The 22601-nt window shown below is 44.4% G+C and overlaps 1 protein-coding gene across 6 annotated transcripts in view; it reads right to left on the bottom strand.

The window, feature by feature from the left end:
- MAML3 (mastermind like transcriptional coactivator 3) overlaps nucleotides 1-22601 on the bottom strand; it is a 319248-nt gene that overhangs the window by 74871 nt on the left and 221776 nt on the right. For all 6 annotated transcript variants that reach the window (XM_063336886.1, XM_063336889.1, XM_063336888.1 and 3 more), the window contains one exon: nucleotides 17035-18525. In XM_063336886.1, coding sequence (XP_063192956.1) covers nucleotides 17035-18525 — 1491 coding nt within the window. The remainder of the gene's footprint in view (nucleotides 1-17034; nucleotides 18526-22601) is intronic.

The raw sequence follows: 22601 nt of genomic DNA, 5'->3' as shown, positions 1-22601 counted from the left end.
ATTCTTTCTAGATTTTTATTTTTTTTAAATCACAGTGTTCATCTGGAAGAGCCTGGATTCCCTTGGCTTTCAAAATCTGCTTTGCATTGCTAATGCACGGGGCTGTAGGCAAAGTTGCATTAGAGAGACAGGGAAAGACAGAGAGAGAGATACTAAAAACCTGTTAAGGTACAAAATGTCTTCAGGGTGCTCTTCTCTTAAATAATAACAAAAAAAACGGAGAAGGTTTACTCAATTTCCATTTACCAAACAAAAGACCTAGTTCTTTTCTAAAATGGCTTCTGCATAACCTCGTTAACTTCAATGAAGATTCCTGACTTGCACCATTGTAACCAGAGAGAGTCCAACCTCGAAAGAGCAGGTCAGGCTCCACATGGAAGTCACAGCAGGTGGGGAGTCACAGCATCAGTACACACAAGGTATCCTGATTGTTTGATACAGCAGGAGAAACCTCCCGCAAAATTCATGGACAATTAATTCTCCCTCTCCCCGCTCCGGTACTGTGGTAAGAGAAAGGGTCATCAGTCTCCAGATTGTCACCCTCTCAACAACAACAGAAAAGAACAACAAAAGAAAGAAAGCAGGGAATCTGGAGGGAGAATTGAAATGGCTGTTCCGAGATCGATGGCCAGCCTTCTGGGACATTAAGAGGATTTTATACTCATATAGTACCTTTCATCCCAAAGGAACTCAAAAACCTTTCTGAATGATATACTGATCTCGCATGAAGACTACATCCATTGAAAGGAAGCAGAGAAAACCACGTCCACACAGGTGACAGCGAGGGGCCGGCACAGTGCTGCAAGGAGCAAAGAAGGGCATCTACAGGAGATTTGGGTCTCTGTCCCAGGGATTTAGCAAGCCTGAGCCCTACTGTAACCACAGACTTGTGAATCCCGGGAGAAGAGAGATGTGACATCTTCTCTGTCATGGGGGACTGCTGAAGTAGTCACTGAGGACTGGTAGGGTTCCTCCCCACACCTGGACAAGCAATCGAACCCAAGCAGCTCATCACATCGAAGGCACAGCACTAGAACCTGAGGCAGAACAGCATCTCCAGTGCTCTGTAACACTGCTCCCTGTATTCCCATTTCCCCTTTCTGGGGACATAATGCTGAGAGAGCTTACTATGCTTTATAGGTAGAGGGGAATGAAGAGGAGGAGTCTTTTTTGTTGACAAAAAGAAAGAAAGGAAAAAACTGTGAAGGCAAGAGTGAAAGGAGAATGGACAAAGATTGTGAGGGGATGCAGGGAGGAAGGAGATGACCAAAACAGAGGGAAGCCACCAGAAAAAGAAAGAGAAGACGGTTACGGCTTGCTTCAGCGAGGAAGAACACCAAGTCAAACCACATCTATAAGAAGCAAATGGAAACACTCCAAAGCCATTCAGAAACATAAGAACAGCAGAATTGTACTGAAGTTGCAAGGAGACCCAGGACACATTCCTGTTGTTGATGAAGACAACGAGACTTTTTCTACCAGTTTAAGAATAAGCAAGTCACAGCAGCGTTTGGACTCAAGGTGAAGACACCAAAGAAAAGAGCCCGTCTCATTGAAAACCACCACAGTTCCCTGCCTCATGCCCACACCTCATCTTCTGCTGCTTTGCCAATAAAAAAGTGCAGCACAGCCTGCAGACAAAAAAGCAGCACCAGCTGCGTCCCTACCAGCATATCCAGTGGAATAAAGATGCTCACGCAGCCCTGACTCGAACTGCCTCAGCTCAAAAGTGTCATTGGAGAGTGTGTAAACACAGTTTTCAAGCAAATTCAGTTACACTCAGAGGCAAAATATAATCCCATCTAGGGTAAATCTTCAGCTAAGCATCGAATGCTTCAAACTAGTCTTAACAGCTCATCTTCCTGTGCCTCCTGTATTTCCCTGTCTCCTCCCAGCCCAGGGCATCTGGGTATGGTCAAGAGCTTGCCCATGCTGGGGTGGTAAGATACAAATGACAGAGGAAGAGACTACAGGTTGACCTCATTGCCAGACAAAATCCATTATGCGTGATTAAAACTTAACAAAATGCAATCACATTAAAAATGACTATCATGAAGTGCACCATGATTTACTGACTAAATGAATGAGAAATTTATCTGAATAAAATAGTCCTAGCCCTACTGCATTGGCAATGCATGATAAATTGCTGATTGTGAGAAGATCATTGCTTGCTGTTGGATGACATACATACATTGATTTTTTCCTAACAACACTAATTAGCATAATGGCATCTCCACATTTATTACATAAAGTTTCCTCTTAGCAAGCAAAAATTATTTCAAGCCTTCAGGTCCCAAACTGCAAAGAATAAAGATGGAAAGATTTACAGACTGCCTCCTTGTCCTTTATTATGCAGATCAAAGGTTCAACCCACTGGATCTTACTTAATCTTGAAGAGATGGGAACAACACTCAAGAAAGCACAGGCATTGTGCAATTAAGCTGTGATCACAGTGGGTTGTTTTTCGCATCGTGGTGATCTAATTTTGCAAGGCCAAAAAAAAGCCTTTGAGAAAGAAGAATCTAATCCTAAAGAACCAGAAAAAAACCCCCACATTTCTCCAATTTCATTAAGACGTGCAGGGGGCAGGCTGTGCAATCCTTACGTAAGCACTCCCATTGACTAGGGCTGTGTAGGTGAGAAAGCACTCGCTCAGTTGAAAAGGAAACGCACCATCTATTAATAGGAAAACAGAAGTGGTGGAGTAGGTAAGGAAAATGGAGGAGAGACAGACCACATGATTCTCAATGAACTGAAAATCAATCACAATACCCACTTTTTTTTTTTCTTTGAAAAATCTGAGAGGTGATAAAAGACCACCTTAAAAGCAAAGCAGTGCCCTGCCGTTCAGTGGCCTCAGCAGTACGTGGATTTCAGACTTACTCATGACGATTTTTCAAAAATCCATGTTTTTTCCAGAGGAATGTGCGTCTCAGGAGCATGAGTAAACCAGCTCATTTAGCTACGTTAATGTTTGGGGTTTTTTTGCACGGTTCACTGTACCTAGCACAGAGGACCTGAGCAGAAGCAGAGGAAAGCAGACACCTCGGCTGCCTTTGGTGAAAGCAGCAATACTGGAGTGCAACCAGGGGAGCCCCCAGTCTGCACTGGCCACCCCACAGCTGCTGTTGGCCGTAGCAGTCGCAATGCTGGGAGCTCTGCTGAGGTTACAGCCCTGACATTCCCACTCTGCTTCGACCTACGTTGTACGGGACCAAAGCACATGAACCCCCTCTTGACAGGAGGCTTTGCGGGGTGGCTGGGAGGCAGAGCGGGTAGGCAGGATGCTCGGGACCAGTGAGTGGAGCTGTAAGAGGTTTGGGTTTTGATGGTCGTTATTTGGCTTCCTATAAAGACAGGCTGAGAGAGTTGGGGTTGTTCAGCCTGGAGAAGAGAAGGCTCCAGGGAGACCTTATAGCAGCCTTCCAGTCCCTAAAGGGGGCTACAGGAAGGATGGGGAGGGACTCTTTATCAGGGAGTGAAGTGATAGGACAAAGGGTAGTGGTTTTAAACTGGAAGAGGGGAGATTTAGATTAGATATTAAGAAGATATTTTTCATTATGAGGGTGATGAGACACTGGAACAGGTTTCCCAGGGAAGCTGTGGATGCCCCATCCCTGGAAGTGTTCAAGGCCAGGCTGGATGGGGCTTTGAGCAGCCTGGACTAGTGGGAGGTGTCCCTGCCCAGGGCAGGGGGTTGGAACCAGATGGTCCCTTAAGGTCCTTTAAGGCCCCTTCCAGTTCTAACCATTCTATGATTCTGTGATTCCCTAGCCCAGCTGCAGCGGGAAACATCCCTCACACACACACACACACACGTGCACGGCCACATGCACACAGTGACAGGCACAGAGGAGGGAGGCAGGGCTGCAAGCAGTGCAGCTTTTACTCTACAGCAGTTTCCACAAGCTCCTTTCTCCTGAAGGGCTGCACTGGTACCCTTGGTTTTACCCCTCCCTGACCCCCTTCGTTGCCACCACTGTATTGTGACTAAGTGGAGCCTTTTCCACTGCTTCATTAGCATCAAAATCGTACGCTGGCAGTGCACCTGGCGTGCCAGCCATCCCCAGCCAAAACAGCCTCCCTCAAGCTGTGAGTGCGTCTGCAGGTGACACCTGTGTCCCTTTCAGCAGGGCCCTTGGAGAACAGCCCACCCTTTATGTAACTGGAGTCAAGGATTATTTTCTTTGGTAACGGTTTTCACTCTTCTCTGCGGCCTGGGAAGGAGTGAGGATGTAATCCCCGTGCTGCCTGCAGACCAGGTGCAGGAATTGGGCAAGTACAAATGGAAACTTGTGCAGCAGCACTGCCGGTGACTTTTCTGGTGTCATGGTGTGAAATCCCCAACACAGAATCATAGACTGGTTCAGGTTGGAAGGGACCTTAAAGACCACTTAAGTTCCAAGCCCCCTGCCATGGGCAGGGACACCTCCAGGTTGCTCAAAGCCCCATCCAGCCTCGCCTGGAACACCTCCAGGGATGGGGCATCCACAGCTTCTCTGGGCAACCTGTGCCAGTGACATCTCCAACTGAAACTCAAAGCTTCATCTGCTTCAGACGCACAAGCTTTTTGGTACTGTCCCATACATTTTCCCCACCGTGCTCTCTTTTCCTGCACAGAGTAAGGTTGGTGGACATGAGCAGACACTTGGTGAAGGCCACTGGTACCTCCCAGAAACACAGGAATGTTTCTTCTTGATCCTGGACTAGTAACCCCCATGTGGCAAGATAAATAACTGCCTCAGAGCGACGACATACGTTAAATTTTACAGTACATCCACGTGCATTGTGTAGTTTGTGACCTACGTAGTAACTATTCCAGGAATGTCTTAAAAGGCTTTAAACATTTTTGTTCTATGCATCTCTCTGTGGGAACAGTGAAGCCATCTTCAAATGACGAGACCAGTTTCACATGACATGAAGGGCAAGAGAAAGTATCATTAATACAGCTTAAAAGTCTCCCCCCAAAAATAACTTAAAATTGCTTTTCCATCTGTAAAAATGCAAGGGCTTGTAAGACTAATTTACTGCCTTCTACTGCCAGAGACAAATCCTCAAGGTGTGGGAAACTACATGTCACTGGTAATTTCACAATAGAAAACTCCTACTTTTTTAGTTTTGTTTTAGCCATCTGTCATAAGGGTACACTACAAACAATGCTGATCCAGTGAAGCTGCTCCATAGTTCAGAACATAAAGTCCTGGTTGAGATGGATTAGTGGGCAGACTGAAGGTGGAGCAGCCAAATTTATCACATGGATGGTGCCACCACATTAGTGAGATTATAGCTAAGATCCCCCAGTCCTTCATCTGTCCCATGACTAGTTAAAAAAACATTTAATATGACAACAAATATTTCATACTATTTCCATCTGTCGGAGGTATACAGACCACAGAAAGCCGTGGTGTCTACAGTGATTTCCTGCACACTGTGACAATACCAAAACCCAGCCCTGTGCTATTAAATGGATCAGAAGGGGAGGCAGAGAAATAAAAGCTGCATGAGGGGAAGCAGAGGGTGAACTTGAGCTCAGAGGAAGAAAGAAAAATGGCTCATGGAGTAGCAGGGGAGAAAAAAAGGAACAGACAAATAATATTAAAAAAAAATAAAAAACCTAACCTGCTGGGCTCAGGGGGAATGAAGTACACACTGGAAAAATAATTCCCTGGAAAGTGCATGCTGGGCAATCTCAGGAATTTTGCTTTCTCTAGGCAATACTGTGTACAAAAAACAATTTAAAATGCAGATTCTTTTGAGGATGTTAACTCTCAAGCCTGTAAGGAACATCATGTCAGAAAAGGAGGAGTCATCTTCTCAGGGCAGAAACAGAAGCAAAACAGAGACAGAGAAAACATTAAAACATGATTTTGTGACAGTGCTGCTGGACTTGGGCTTGCTTTCTTATATACTTGACCCTCTGGAGACAGCTCCCACTTTTACTGCAGAGCAAGAACTGCTAACAAGCTCCCACAGGGTGTAAATGAGGAAGCCACCTGTTTGGAAGATGTGCCGACACAGAATGGGTGGTTTCCTCACCATGTGTAAGAGACGCTTACAGGCTAATGCCTGCAAAGCATTCCTCACACACACAAAAAGGGGCTAAATAAGGGTGGGAGGGCTCAAGAATAGCAGTAAGTGTGCACTACATGAGAGTGAAGAACGTAGGGACCAACAGACTGGTTTCTCTCCTTAGTAACAAAGTTGTCTATCTCAGACTTAATGCTAAGCTGCTGAACAATAACATAAAAAGGGCAAGTTTCCCACTGCCCATGAGGAATGAAATCTTTGCTGAGAGAGCAGAAGCCACATTCTTTAGCAAATTAGATGCATCAGCTGGGATTTGGCAGAACCTCCTGAATGCAGGACTACAAATCTGCACTTAACCACTTACTGGGACAGTCTTTCAAGAGGTATTAAGTGTTCCTACTATGGACACATGCGCATCACAGACATTAGGAAATCCTTCTGGAGGGCAAACACATGCCAATAGCATAACGCTTCTAGGTAGCACTGGGCTTGAATATCAAAAAATGCTATGGAAAGCACCAGAATAATGATCCACGTAGATAAAATAAAAGACAAAATAGGAATTGAGAAGTGCAAGGTACACTTCAGTGTTGTGCTGGAAGATGATAGCCAGCTGGGTAGCCTAGACTGCTCATCAAGGAGCACCACTCCACACAGACACGGATTAGGCAGAGACACGGGAAGCAGAAGTTGAGCTGGAGGCTTTGAAGGCACCGACCCAGTGCTGCACCGCTCCGGCATCGGGTGGCCAAGCCCTGCAGTGATGGCTTAGAAGCAGGCTGTAAGTCATACTGGGACAGAAAAGCTCCTGGTAATATACGTCCAAAAAGATACGTTAGCCACAAAGGAGTATGTACACACAAATGTACAAAAGAGCTGTTGGGCTCCACATGAAACTGCACACAACACAGTGACGTTGACTGCTCACAAGCTCAGAACACTCCTCAGCTACAAGCCATGAACTGCAGTAAACAAAGGTGAGGGAAAATGAGCCACTAAAGATGGGACTATTACTTTTCCTCTGGAAATAGGAGCCTTACTTGGTCCTCGGTTCCTAGTTGGAACATTAATCACTGCTTACTGATATTCTCCTTCAGCAAAAGAGCTGAGCTGAATTCACACTCTTGGGATAAAGAAGCAGCCTCTTTCAGTGTCCCTGAAATGCTACTGAGTGGGAGAAGACGTTTAAGGAACACAGGGATTACAACAGAGCAGGGGATTTTCTCTTTCCGGCAGTGCTCAGCCTCCCATAAGATATTTGTACGCTTTAGTTTCTCTCCCTGTGTCCTTCTTCCTTTTCTGCCATTTCTTGCACCTTGCAGAACAGTACAGATAGTTGCGGACAACTTCAATTGTGGCATTCCTGATTTTTTGAGCTCTTCACAACGCTACCCAAAATGAAGCAGTCACTGTGTGTAATCTTTAATTAGCTGCAAGATCTTGAGGTGGGCACTACCTCTACTGACATGTCGCTCCCACACCTCGCACAAAAGCCCAGACTGAGCACCACCATGGCAGAAATATGAAGATTTTTTTTTCCCTTGCAACATTTTTTTTCTTTTGTCAGCTCGATCAGACGGACATGACTGCCTTCAGGAGCGTTTGGAAAGGACTGCCACTTACTCCCCCACCTCCCCTCCAACTCGCAAAGGAACCCGTTTCCCCATTACACCGGCAGCTCTGGTGATGGGCACGGTGGGAGAGGAACCTGCGGTTTGCCCTGCTCCCCAGGCTGGCTCTCTGCGTGCACCAAAGCTCATCCTTGGAAACGCGGCAGCCCTCCTGGCCTGGCCCCCAGCAAAAGCCAGTGCCTTTCCCAGCTAGCCTGCAAACAGGAAAGAGAAGCCGGTGCAGGAGGCAGCACAGGAGGATGCATACAGCGTGGGGAAGGCAGATGCCATGCTGACTTTCCATAATTTACCTCCCCGATGGTGTCTCTTCTTCTGTCTACCTGAGTGTAGAGCCATGGGCAGGGAAGGAGCCACCCTACATGTCGGGGGGGGGGGGGGGGGGGGGGGGGGGGGATAAAAAGACGACTGAGGATGAAAAAAAGAGAACAGGATGGAGCTTGGTTTTTAAGTAACCACAATCTATTAATAGTTCAAAATAGGCTTTTTAATTACAGGATACCCTATAACCCTTACCCTTATCGACTGATTATTTGATAAGCAGTTTTGCTTGCTGCAAGCTCCTTAATAGACAGAAATCAGAGCAGAGGGGAATGCAGGAAAGGAAAGGGGGGTCCTTGCCAGAGCAGGCTGGGTGATCACCGTGAGCCCGTGGTGGGAGCAGAAACTGCGTGAAAGGTGCTGAGCCCAGTTAAGCAGCAGAGTCATTGTGTGCCTCCTGCAGCAAAGGGAGCACAGGGAAGGGGGGTACTGCTTATTCAAGAATAATTCCTGTTGCAAGAAATATTTCTGTATCTAAAATAAATCTTTTCTCCAAATACTAATAAAAAATTTTACAAGTTTGCTTGGAATTAAATCTCAGTTTGCATAAGCCCCTATTATGGGGGGGGAGATGGAAAAAAGATGGAAATGGAGTTAATTTTTAATCCAGTCTCTGGTTTTCTTTACACAGGGTGGGAAAGACAACAAGACTACATTTAAATTGGAGAATAAACTCCCAGACTACCTGGAAGAGGCTTTCCTAGCAAAGGCATTAGCTTACAGCTTGTTCCCTACAGAACAGAACAGTCGAAAGGAAATTTAAAATCTAATGTCAGCAGAGATACACAAAATGACATTCAGGCTTAGAAACGCTGCTAAGGGTGGAAATGGAGCCTGAAAGGAGGTAGTCTGGTTCATCTCTTACAATCAGTACAACAAGCGGTAAGGGTCCAGCTCTCATTAATCTAAAGGGCATTGTTATATGCCTGATGAAGACTAATCCCTTACTTATTTATAAATGGATCTTTAAAAATGATAGGGGAAAAAAAAGACACTTTAAATGGTTCTTCTGTGGAAACATGGTAGGTCTGAGTGTCTCCAGATCCAAACCACCGCAGTAAGCGCTAGCAGGCGGCCACTGTGAAATGCCCCCCCTTGCTCACAGCAGAGGCACCCACTGTATCGCGCATGTCTGCTCTTTCTTACAGTCGGCTGGCTTAGAAGGTGTCCCCTGCAGAAATGCCCGCAGCGCAGGAAACGGGTGGACAGCTGCAGAGCCTTCCCTGGCCTTTCCAGCAAAGCCTCTTCTCTTCCAAAATTAGTCACGAGGCTTGCTTGACTCCCTTTGACGGCAAGGGAAAGCTGACCACCAACCTCAGCGTGAGTTAGCGTGGGACCTGGAAGATCAGGCAGAGAAGGAAGACGAGATCTTCCTCGTGCCTCCAAAACAGAGATGAAATAGAGTCCTCCCTAGCCCCGGATCTGTACTGTTACATCTGCTCAGGAGCTGCTGCTGATTTTATTACCACTGTTAGCTGCAAGGGCTAGTAAATCCGCCCCGCGCAGAAACTGCACATGCAGCCTCCTTGTTGATGGCAAATGAAGCAATCTGGGTACACACCGAGCAACTACTTCACCCATGTCCTCAGTACAGACAGCAACTTAGAAATAACGTCACTTATTTCTGTGAGGTGTCTTTCCTAAGAGGACTACGTGACACATTAGAAACACAAACACGACCAAAGAGAAGCTTCCAAGAAAGAGGTTTGGACTTGCACCATAAACTTAATCGTCCAGCTGGGTACTACGAGAACAGATGACACTGAAATGGGGGTAAGGAAAGTCCCCAGTATTACATTATCTTGCAATGCTATTGTAAGATTTATAATTTGATGTGTTTGCCTTTCACTTTCATATTCTAGAGTCAAGGGGTAAGGGAGAATCAAAGTTTAACTTTAGAAAGTAAATTTCTGCCCCAGATGGATAAAGAAAACTGGAAAACCAAGAATCCTGGTGGTTCAGAAACAGGAAGACAACCACCACCACCATCCCCGACATATTTTATTTTTACAAGCTCATGATTTTGAAGCATTTTTAGAATTTCTTCACAACGAGCAGTGTTATGAGGCATGAATTGACTTGTTTGAGACATTCAGACTTATATATTCATGAATTTAAATGTTGGAATATTAATGTCTACTTAATATTTCTGAGATGTTGTGAAGGAAACCGGCAAACTTGGGAATTAACGAAGAAAAATGAAAATACATGGGGCAAGAAGTCCTCTGAATGTCTAGACTCCAGAAAAAGGTGAAGTTAAGGACAGTCACGGTCTTAGAGAAATGGCAGATAGACAAATTTAAAACTCCCAAAATATTATCTAAATGCAAGCTGTGGTCACATCTGCATCCTGGCTGGGCCACGCAAGATCCCACAGACTGGAGAGAAAGGGATCAGACCAAGTAATGCAAAATGCTCCAAGAAGCGCTCTGCGAGCTCTGTCAGCCAGAAAACTGAACGGTAAATAGACAAAATGCGCTGTCAAGGGTGGGAACCTCAAGTCTTTGGATTAAGTCTTCTCTCAAAATAAAAACGAAGACTGACAGAATCCAACTCATGAGTGAACCCACTGTCTACGTCAAAACACGACAGGTACCACTTTGCAATAGGCACTCTTCCTAATCCACAAAGAGTAAAGGTGTCAGTGGACGAGCGGGTTTACCCCTGTAGCTCTCCCGAAGCCAATATGCCAATTCTCAGGTGGAGGAAGCAGGGCAGGAAGGAGGGCTTTTGATTTTCCGAGGACACTAGAACACTGTTATACGAAGAAAAGGCCACGTGGATCTTTCAGTCACCACCTACCACTGAAAGCGTTGGCCTTTTCGTGCTAAATTAGTTTTGCTCAGAGGGCAGCAAACTAGCCTGCGGGAGAGAACATCCCAGTACGTTCAGTGGTGCTGTGTCGCCAGCTTATGACAGATCCAACCGTAAAAGCGGGTGGAAAGAACACAGTTTTACACCACCTGTATATTAACATTAAGAGCATATACAATAAACAAGAAGAGGTAGAGAGGCTCATGAACAATAAGAAATGGATTACGGCTGGTATTGCTGAAAGCAGGAGGAATGGGACATGAGACTGGAAAACAAAAATTGATGATGATAACTTGCACTTCAAGGAAAAAATGGAAAAAAAACAACCAGAAAAGGGTAGCACTTTATGTAAAAATATGCTGCTACTGGCTATAGACATTTCAAAATCACAGTGCTTCGCAATTGCAGTCATAACTAATAAAACTAAAGGAAAGTTGGTTGGCACATGTTATATCATCAGGCTAACAGGCCTCACTGAATAACAGGACAAACTGCTCTTTACATGGCAATCTAGATCATGTAGGAAGAAAAAGTGTGCTATCATGATGACTTCAAAATAGGGGACATTTAATATACACTCCATCCAGCCAGTAATACAAATTTTCTGCTTCTAAAAGCAATGTGGGACAATTTATTTACAGATGAGAATAACTCGCACTCTGAGTCTTCAAGAAACTAGACAAGAAGCAAATTGCACAGCAATGTATTTTAACAAATCTTGGACAAGTGGAGAAGTTTCCAAGAACTAAAGGTTTACCACTACAACGGTGATATTTAAAAAGAGGAAAAGACCTGTTATTCTGACACACTCTCCAGTAAAACAATGGAGCAATTGGTTTCAGTTCTCCACCAGTAATGACTCGGAGGATAAAACAGGAATACTGGTCAACATGGTTTCAGGAAAGTAGGTTTCACCAAAAACATCTATGGTTTTCTTATGATAAGATGATTGGTTCAGCTGAGGCATGGGAGCAGTGCTCTTATACTTCGATTTTGCAAGGCTTAGGCTACAGAAAAAACTTCGTATTTCAGAAAAACATTTACCGTATGGAAAGAACAAAGCATGTATTAGGTTAAAAAGTACATGCCCACAGGTTGCAAAATGAGGAAATACCAATAAGCCAAAATTTGGTGTTTAGGATTATGCCATGGAGATCTGATCCCAGCCAACTGCTGTCCAACATTTGTTTCCAGTGCCTTATGCTAGCGTGACCTCCCTCCCAACACAACGTGCAGATGATGGCAGGAACGGTAAGAAGGCCAGGCTACTCTTTACAAATTGCCTGGTGAGATGGTCGGAATCCATGTGAGCACATTTTGATTACCCGTGTGTCCCTAAGAGTCTATGGGAGATAGATTTCTGGGGAACAAATTTCAGCATTTGTAAAAGGCTGGCCCTGCAGCTGAACTCCAGAGCAAACCTTTTGTGGAAAACAGTGGCTACAAGTCAAACATAGCACAGACGAGCATTCACTACATCTCTATAGGCTGTTCAGCAAGTGATCCTCACAGTCTCAGTCATTATTTCCATTCCAGCTTGTCTCCCCTAAGATCTAGTGAGACAGTTGTGTTTCTGCCACACTTTCATGCAGTGAATGCAAATCTGTAGACTTTATCCTTTACTTTCAGGTAGGCTTTTAAAAAAGGCCAAATCCCAGAACATCAACAATCTCTTTTTCTCACTATCCCAAAGATAACCTTCAAAAAAGTATAGAATCTCTTTTACAATTCCAGCGAGAAACACACCTTTTCACTTAGAAAGGACAAAGACAATTACGTTTTGGAAATGTTCTCTGGACACAGATCTCCCTTTATCCTTCACATGCAAAACCAGACTGCGCAGATGAGGCATCTTTGACAGAGCACTGGAACACGCTGCCGGGAGAGGTTGTGGAGTCTCCTTCTCTGGAGATACTCAAAACCCACCTGGACACATTCCTGTGCAACCTGCTCTAGGGGACCCTGCTTTGGCAGACGGGGTGGACCAGATGATGGTCCCTTCCAACCCCTACCGTTCTGTGATTCTGTGATTTTTAATTTATAAGATTAAAACAAAAGACAGAAAAGAGAATTTGAAGATATTCTTCCAGTATGGTGTCTTTTCTCCTCTTCATTCACATCCCTCCAATTTCAAACAACATAACTAGTGGTTTCAATAGGAACTATAATTGCAGCATCCTCACAGTCCCATGCAGGCAAAGAGCTGCAGTCTAGTTTTATTTTCCTTACACCCACGGAGAATTCTGTTTTGTTTCGACCTCTCATTACTCTCCCTCACTTACTTGGCTCCAAACATCAAATTCTGTCTCAGCCATTCAACATCTATTCCGTTGGGCTGCTTTTTTCTTTTACCATTACGCATACATATTGAACAGCTGGAACCAAGAAAAGGCGCAATTAATGATTCTGAAATTTTCCAAAGAAAACGTTTTCACTTTTCCCCAGTTTGAAATTACTTTTTGGTTTAAAGAAAAGAGAAAAAGTGCCTCCCATAAAACCTTACATACACCTCAAAAACTAAGTGGAACGTTTCAGGTTAAACAAAGCTCTAATTTTTGAGAGAGAAGGTTGTTTTAGGCTGGCTTGCTTTTATTTCTTAAATCCCATAAAAAGCCTAAACAAAGCCGCTGTTGCCTCTTGGTGTGAAACCAATTTCTTTTATTATCACATGGGAACCAGAATAGCAGGGAACCTCTAGCCCTCAAATACCAGCCTCAGTGAAAATCTGTACTTGCTGTTTTAGCCTATAGCTGCAGATAAGCAAGAATGAAAGAGCCACCCAGGAGAAGCAAGAGGCTAAAGCACAATACCTGCCACGTACTCACAAACTAACAACTGGGTTTAGCGCAGCTCGGGGTACCTGTGGCAAGGCAGAGAGCAGGGATTTCTAAGACCAAGTGGAGAACAGTCAGGCACGAGGGAACACTAGTAGCAGGACAGAGCCCTGCTGAAGGCAGATGGGTCAGGATCTGACCATGGTTTTAACAGTCAGTTCCACAAAAAGCGGTCTGAATTACCTTCAGGTTAACCCCAGAAAAACCCCCGACTCAACAATCCAAACCAGTATCTGCTTTGTAGAAAAACGAAATACCCCATTCCAGTGCTCCTTTGAAGCGAACAAGCTGTGGTATAAAACAGAGGACGTGGCGGTTCAGGGCACAGGGGTCGTTCAGCATTAGTGTGACGGAGGTTACGGCCACAGTGCCAGGACCTGTCCTGGATCTGCACAGCAAAGCAAAGGACTAACACATCTGACAGGAAGAGTTTCGACACCAACAGTATAGAAAAGCTTTGGAGAAATCCTGCTTTTGCTGGGTACCAGTTTTGCTAGCTGCTAATGTAGCACTCTGCCTGCCCAACCCCTCACACGGATATTGAGCCACTGGGCTTCCTCTCTCGCTGCTCACCTCTCTTTACAAGAGTGGGCAGCGATGCTCAGCAAGCCCAGGACACAAGCCCACAGCACCAGCACGGACACATGAATAGGACAGTCACAGGCAACTGCCCTCCACAGAGCGTTTGCAAGGCATTTGCAAGGTCCCAGTGGGACTGAAAACACGGTGTGTCTCTCTAAAGTATGTTCAATGACTGAAGCAATGAGTGCATGTAAAAATTCTGCTTATTACCAACAGAAGTACCCTAAGCCCAAATAGACATAGGTTTAATTAGCGTCCGTAGTGCACACATGCACGCAACTAGCCATACTTGTATTTTACAGCAGTACACAGAAAATAAGACCAGGCATTTTTGTACGTGCCTGATGTTCCCTAAATCATCTTTTGGTTCTCGAATACGCCCTTGTAATAGTCACCCGACAGAAATATATGGTCAGTACTACTCGTGAGATGCAATAGCTCAAATCTTTTTTTCCCCTTAAAAGCCATTTGTTAAATCCTGAAGATTATTTCACACACACACACTTCTACAATTCTGGATCAAAGACCAAAACTACAATGAAAGTAGAAATTATAAACTGACTGAAAATACATTCATTATACATTCAGAACTGTGCTTCAAACTGAAGAGTGCAATCTCCTTATTTTCCATATATGATCTGGCAAGTCTGACCATCGGCATCATGCAGTAAGTGGCAGAATCAGATAATCTGCATCTATCTGGATTTAACTCAACAATATCAACATACCATTCTTACCACCTTTGCAAAAACAATCTGTTTCCACCAAGCACATCTCACAATCATAAATTTTCCAATTTTCCACAGAAAAATGCTTTTCAGGGAAGGAATGAAGAAATACATTACAGTTAGAAATATATTATTTCAACCTTCCTCACCAAACAAAATCCCTTCGGTGTAGGCAAGTGGACTTTACAAGTAGCGAAGGGACCTTTCTACATCAACGCACAAGCAAGAAGTCGCACATCCTGACTGGGTCAATAAATGTGAATTGCACATATAGTATAACAAAGTACAGCTTTGCCTTAAGTTTCTTCTTGATAAGATATACAAATGACTTAATATCTGGACTTGTTTTTGGAAGAATGTCCAGTTGTATCCAAATATCTAGTTTTTCCTACATTAAAAAAAGGAACTGAATAAGATTAGATGTATGAAATCTTGGTTTCCTGTTCACACTGGAGAACTGTAGTGAGATATTAACATGAATTTCTCAACTTATGAAATGGAGGAGATGATATTAACTCTTTCATATATGCAGATTGTCCTCTCAACTGTTTGATGGGTCTTTGAGTTCAACAGATTTAACAAAAATGAAGAAAAGGAACGATAAATCATTAGACAGCCTGACCAAACATCCTCTGCCTCTCAGTTACAACCTGACAAATTCTGTAGCTCGGATTACAGTCTGAGTTTTATGTCATTATTGCAGTATTTCTCTAGATAAGTCTTCACAAAAAGAAGAGGCTTTAGACCACCTATTTCTAATGCAATAGGCAAGCAGAATTAAAATAGAGGTACGAAACCCTAAGCTGTCACCATACATCCTGAATCAAAAACAGGAGGCAGATGAACATTTCTTTTTGTTTTGCAATTAATTTTAAATAATGTGATGGGTTCTGACCTGGTAAAACTCCTACTCCTCATATTCGTAGATCCCTAAACTCCACAGGCTGAAGAAATGACAAAATTGGCTGTATTTCTACATGCATTACAGTGTGAGTCACAGTTAAACCATGCTCAGAAGGAAGCACTCCTTGTAGGTGGTGTGGAAACAGCTAATTTGGTAAAAAGCTGTTACGCTAAAACTATCAACCAACAATTCTATTAGTGTACTATTGTATCAGAATTCCTGATACGTTTTGGTGGCACATAACTTCTGTAAAGGCATCACCTACTTTGTGAACTGATTATTAACTGTAATTCTTTCTAAAGCTCTTAAAACAACATTCAGAAAACTTATTCTCAAGCCTTTCCGTGACACCAGTTCGCAGATCTTCACAGGGGCTGCGCAACTAAGAATACCCAGCTGACTTAAGAGGAGACAGGGCATTACTATAACCATTATTTAAATCAGTTATTAATTCATTCCAGATTATTCCCCAAGCCTGGCAGCTGCCTCTCCAGAGGTTAGCATGGGATACATGTGAGACAGTGACGCCAGCTCACTCAAGCCAACATGGCTTTAGCCTTTTGCTGAAAGACTCTACAGATTCCTAACAACAGAATATTTGAGGTTGCTAAAGACTGCTTTCAAGTCCTGGAATAAACCATCTCATTTCATGCATGGTTCAAGCACTACTAAGAGCATCCAGTTGCGCTTTCTTCTTCCAGTGGAAACCAAAGGCACTCGGCACCCAAAATGTCCTTCCTTTGTTCCCTGAGCCAAAATGCCAAATATGCTATTTCAAGCTGGCTGGATCCCTGCCCCAAGAAGAAAGGGCCAACCATTCCGTCTACACCGTGGAAACTAAGCCATGCAGTGGTTTGGGATCCGAAAGCATCAAGTCTTACATCACGTAAAAAAGGAAACAAACCCTCCAAGGAGGAGTGACTTCCGACCCAAAACTTCCCAGAGTGGCTCAAAGCACTCATCAGTAGAAGCAAAGGGAAAAACAGCCATTTAACAACATTTCTAAAGCACAACGCAACATCATTTCAGTCATTTCTTAAAAAGATCAGGCACCAATACCACATGAAAAGTCCAAGAAGCATCTGCAATGACGTTCCATACTTCCCAGGAGAAAGAGGAGGAGATCGTACAAAGAGTTACTAAGCCTTTGTATCAGCCTCTCTACGGTTGCCCGCATATCGTGCGCTCGCACTTACCGGACCAAGGGAAGGAAGTGTTGCATATGCCATGGGCTGATTCATCATTCCTTTCTGCTTCATGATGAGCATGCGTTTCTGCTCCTCGCTCAGGTGCGCCATCTGAGCTTGCATCTGCGGCTGCTGGGACTGCTGCTGCTGGATGTAGGGCATCATGGGGTTCTTGCTGGGATTTGCCATTGGTGGGGTCATCCTCTGACTCAGCTCAGCATTGAAGTGGGTCAGAGGTTTGGTGTTGCCGTAAGAAAGCATATTGGGCTGTTTGCTTAAGGAGTTTGTGCCCAGGTTATTTGGCTGCTGACTGATCATATTCATGTGATTTTGAGGGAGGTAGTTATTAATTGTGGTCTTCTGTGGATTGTTTGCCATAGCAGGCACTATTGGGTTTTGGTTGTTAAAGGCTTGGGGATACACCATTGGACTATTTGGTTTGTCTGCACTGAAGGGTCCTCCGTACGGACTAGATGGAGGGCCCACAGGTGACCAGCTTGAGGCTTGATTTGGATGCTGCTGCTGCTTCTGCTGCTGCATGAGCTTAGCTCTTTGCTGCTGCTGGGCTGCCATTTGCTTGAGCTGTTCGGCTGGAGACAAGTCAGCGCTTGGCATATTCACAGGCCCAGGCCCTGATCCAGCCACGGTTGCTGCTGCTGGATTCATAAGATAGCCATTGCCAGACCGTGTCTGTGTTTGTCCTGGAGTGTGGGCCTGGCTGGGAGTTTGAGGTGACTGAACAACACAGTTTGCTGGTGAGCCGGCAGGGATTGGGGCTGGTGGGGCGCTGGACACAGAAGCTATGCTAGAGGCTGTGGAGACGTTTGAAAACGGAGGACCGGAAGAAGAAGGTCTCACCTGGGGAGACCCTAATGGGACATGAGCAAATGGAGAATGAGATGGATCGCTTTTCACGCTTGCACTCTCTTGAGTCTCTGTGGCAGGCCTGGGAAATTCCGGCTCCTTCTTCTCTTCAAAGTCTTCATTGAACAAGTCTTGTATATCATCTTCTGGAACGGTGTTCGCTAGTTCGTCTATTAGCTCCTGCCACTCTTGATCGTTCAGGTTAATATCTGAAAAGAGCTTATTCTGATTGGAAAGGGATGTTTCAGAAGTGTCTATGCAGCTGGGATCATCCAAAGGCTCTTGCTTTAGCTCCTTGTTCTGCAGGATGTTAAAACTATTGTCTAGCTCATTGCAGCCATTAACAGGGAGCTTTATCTCAGAAAGCCCACCATTTTTACCCAAGTCTTCTAGACCACTACCGTGAGTACCACTGTTCTGCAAGGGCAGGGGAGCTTTCATGTCAAGCTGGTGAAGAGGAGAGACAGCGGGCAAAGGTAAATTATTGGGCAAGTTGTTGATTGCCTCAATGCCTGGTACATCCTTCCGTATCCGCTTGCTGGTCGGAGAAAAGCTCCCATCACAAACTCCATTCTGCTGTTCTCCATTGAGAGGTGAACGTGCGCCTTCCAACTTCCTTTTGACTGTCTCTTGAAGCTTAAAGAAAAACAAGAGAAAAAACAAGAATTAACCAGTTGCAGAGACAAGAAAAGCGCTGATGAGCTTTGTGACAGATACTCATCACCAAGGATAGTAGTGAGCATAAGTTTTAAAAACTCTGATTAGGAAGTTTCTTTGATTTCATTCTTATGCTTTGATAATTTGAGAAGATGGTCTAAAACAACAACAACAAAAAAAAAAGCCCAAAGCCCAAAAAACCCCAAACCAAACCTGCCCCTGAATAGGAGAGCACTAATTCAACTTTTTGGTGCCTAACACAGTGAGGAGTCTTAAATTGGCCAAAAAAAAAGGAATCACTAAAATTTACTATGTACTCTGAAAATCTTTTTGATGGAAGTTTCTAGAAGCTTCTTGAAAAATACCTGCAATACAACTGTTTGACTACTTGTAGTTGTACAACTACATGTGTTGTTGACACTGAATTTTTTTGAGAAAATTCATTAACATTGTTTCATTTGATTAGTCCTCTATTCTTGGCTACAAAACATAATGAGAGTCAATTTTAAGTGAGGAAAATAATATATCCACCCTAAAAAAACAGAAGGCACTTTGCATGATGTTAATCAAATAAAAAAAAAAGAAATAACCTGTGTGCTAGGAGCTAATGTAAAAGATAAATAACTAACAGAAATGATAGCAAGATAAGTCTCCAGGAAAGCAATTAAATTAGAATGTAAGAATGTTATAAGGAAAAAAAAAAAGTGTTTTAATATAGGCTTTAATTCAGGTTACAAGAAGCACAGCAATGCACTGTAACAACCTACAGTCCTTTCCTATCACACCAAACGTTAAATCCTCTGCTTATGTACCAGGCTAAAAAAAGCATCACTCTTCGGCTAAGGCAAAAAACAATAGTGGGGAGGGGAGGAAGCAAAGAGGTCACAGCTCTAGCGAACGCCTTCAGGACACACTTGCATCCTTGATACTAGAACAATAGAAGACAAAATACTGAAAGATTTTATCAATTTTTGAAGTATTTTTACTGGTATGAAAATCCCAGACACTCAGCTCCCACCCCTTTCCTAACCTAGAGGTCCTCAACCTTCTTTCTTCCCACAATCCAGATCCCATTTATTTCTCCCACCCGAAGAGGGCTAGTTCCCCTTTCATCCCGCGTGTAAGACAGGCAAGCAAATCCATATCTCATCCCCATTTCAGAGGGAGCGGTTCTGAGAAGGCTGCGCCCTTCTCTTACCCTTCAGCCCTGTGTGGCCTCTTCAGCGTGCAACGCAGAAGGACATGGCCAATGCACACGTTGCTGGGGACACTAAGCTACATGCTGGTCCTCTGCAGGGATGTGATCCTTATAACAAAGCAGAAAGGCAAGTCTCTGAGTCCTTAAGCAGACCATCAACTCCTTGATTTGCCCTGGAGCAGATGAGCTTTTTTCTTGAGGAAAATTACTGACATGTGCCTAAGAGTCACCAGTGGGCCCCTGCTGGCATATGTGCCCGAGACTTTGCTGCCTGTTCCCCCTGCACAAAGCCAGTGCGTGCCAAGCCTCCCACAGGCTGAAATTCCTTCTTCTCTTGGCTTCTGTGGTGCCACACAGAAGCTCTGCGACCGCAGCCTCTGCCGTGTGGACCACTGCTCGGCCAGGCCCCTCCACCAGTGCAAGATGCCTGTGGAGCTCCACAGGCGTTGTCCTTACCCTCCGTCTTTCCCCACCCCTGGTTTCTGGGGGTCAGGGAACAGCAAGGCTGAGGTTTGCACTGAGATGTGCCGCAGGCTGCGATGGGGAACCCACCTGCGACAAGGCAGGGGTCAGGAAGGTTGTGAGCATGTTTTGGGCCTCCCCACTGTGTGCGTGGAGTCCCTGTCACTGCGCTCCCACTCCTCACCCTGCTGCAGCAGCTCTTGCCCCCGTGAGCTCCACCGATGCACAGGGATGGGGTCCTGCATGTGGCAGCAGATGCAGGCAGGAGCACACACGACCCCAGCACTCTCTCAATTAAACCCTGGCACAGTCACATTAATGAGCCATGGTCTGCGGGAGCACACCAGGCTGCAGAGCACGCAGCCCCACAGCAGAGGCATCACCTTTTCCCCTCTCCGTGCCACGGCAGCAGCGAGCTCTAGCAAGAGGTGCTCGCCCAGGGGTGGTAATTGCCTCATCTGTGCCAGTTAACAGCGACGTGGAAGGTAAGTCAACACCCAGGACTAGTGTGAAGGAGAAAAATCAGATCCCACAAGGAGGCTTATGATATGGCTCTCACCTCCGCTGCTTCCCTCCCCTAAAAACCTACGTTAAGCTGAATGTCACCGTACGGCATTACAGCTCCCCGCCGCTTTTTGACTGGTGTAGCTGCCGTGTGGCAGAAGACGACAGCCAAGCAACTGAGCTTGTTTCACTGATCTTTATATATCCCTGGTTGAGACCCCGGAAACCGGGGAAGGACGATATGGATGTGGTAATGGCACCGCTTCACAAGCTGCAGTTGCTTCCAAGTTTCCTTTCTTCAGAGGAAGAAGAGAAAGAGCACAATCTGGCCTCAAGTGCAGGTGGTCAGTAACACAGTTGATATAATGGCTTAAAATAGCATATTTAAATGTTGCCCCTAATGGGCAACTCACACAATTTACAGCTGAAATCACCCGTTTCAGCTCCTAAGCCGACTCACTACAAAGTCACTATCCCTCTTTGCCTTCCACATCAGAAAAACAGGCACCGAACGGCAAGCGACTCGAGACCAAGTCCAATGGGCACGCACACGCAAAAACAGGGTTCGAAATGTCCAAAACTCATGATGGCCCTTTGCCCCAAGTGCATACGGGCCAAATGCTGGGCTAAAATAAGAACAGTCATACCAAAGACCTTGTGACAGGCTTCTAGTTGTGAAGAAAAGTTCATATAAGGAAGAGACAGGAAAAAACTTAATTTGTTTTAGTGACAAAGTCAGGGATTAGCGAGAGCGATTACCTCCTGCGAAATACAAGAGAACTGACTCTATATATTTCACAACAGTTTGAAGGCATCCCTTACAGAGTATCAGTAAGAGTGATACATTTCACATTGTTTCACACATTCGGGTTTCACATCACTTACTAATTTATCCTGAATCCATCACCTAATTTGTACATGAATGTTTAGCAAAAGAATCGGAACTATCTACTGGCAAATAACCAGCCCTAAAAATATCAGCCCCCAAAGATTTCATCATGTGCTGAAACTTGGATTTCCCCCTGTAGAAATATACAGTGACTTCAGTGAAAGTAAAAGCAGGCCCAAAATATAAATATTAATAATCATGTTTATCATGCATTACAGAAAAAAGCAGCTTTAACACGAGAACTATCTTCCATCAAGTGTACAGAAATTGTGCCTTGTAGCAAACGAAAACAAAATGAAGCCTACTCTACGTTTTTAACTCCACATTATTCTCCCTCGGAGGTTTCAGGATTTGGGGGTTAACATGCACTAGAGAAAAACCTCATCTTTGTTTGCTCATTGAACAACTGTAGGTAGACAGAAACATAACGTGAAACGTTTATTTGAAGGCAACATGCTGGATATAACCTTTGCAGGTGGGGAAGCACCTTGGGTCCAGCTTTTTGGAGGGGTTGGGAGCCATAACAATAGAGGCATCTCTTCTTTTTGGGGTACAACACAGAAATATTCTTAGCAAATTATTTCAATGCAAATGCTCATTTTTATATCTTGATTTCATTCCCAATCAGCATGTCAACTATTGGATGGCTTGAGTATTATACACTGACCATATAATGGCAAGCAGCTTACCACCACCAGGACTCCACAGTGTCTTAGACTAAAATCCCAGCACTTCCCCTTCCCTCTGTAAAAACAATATTCTCCTGTAAAGTGTCTTCCCTCTCCTTCTAAGAAGTAGTATACAGCTTGTGCACGTGATTTACAGTATTTACAGTATGCATCATGAAGATATTAGCAGCAGTTTAGAGATTTATGTCTAGGAACAGAAGAGTCTTGATGCATAAAATAAAGGGAAAACATTAAAATAAAACAAAAATATTAAAATAAAATAAAATAAAACCCTTGCCAATTTCATCGGCCTTTAGTTTTATTTACACAAAAC

This window comes from Chroicocephalus ridibundus, chromosome 5 (genome assembly GCF_963924245.1).
Source record: "Chroicocephalus ridibundus chromosome 5, bChrRid1.1, whole genome shotgun sequence".
Classification (NCBI taxonomy): Eukaryota; Metazoa; Chordata; class Aves; order Charadriiformes; family Laridae; genus Chroicocephalus; species Chroicocephalus ridibundus.
The sequence above is the reverse complement of the archived record's forward strand: the minus strand, read 5'-3'. Positions and strand labels throughout refer to the sequence as shown.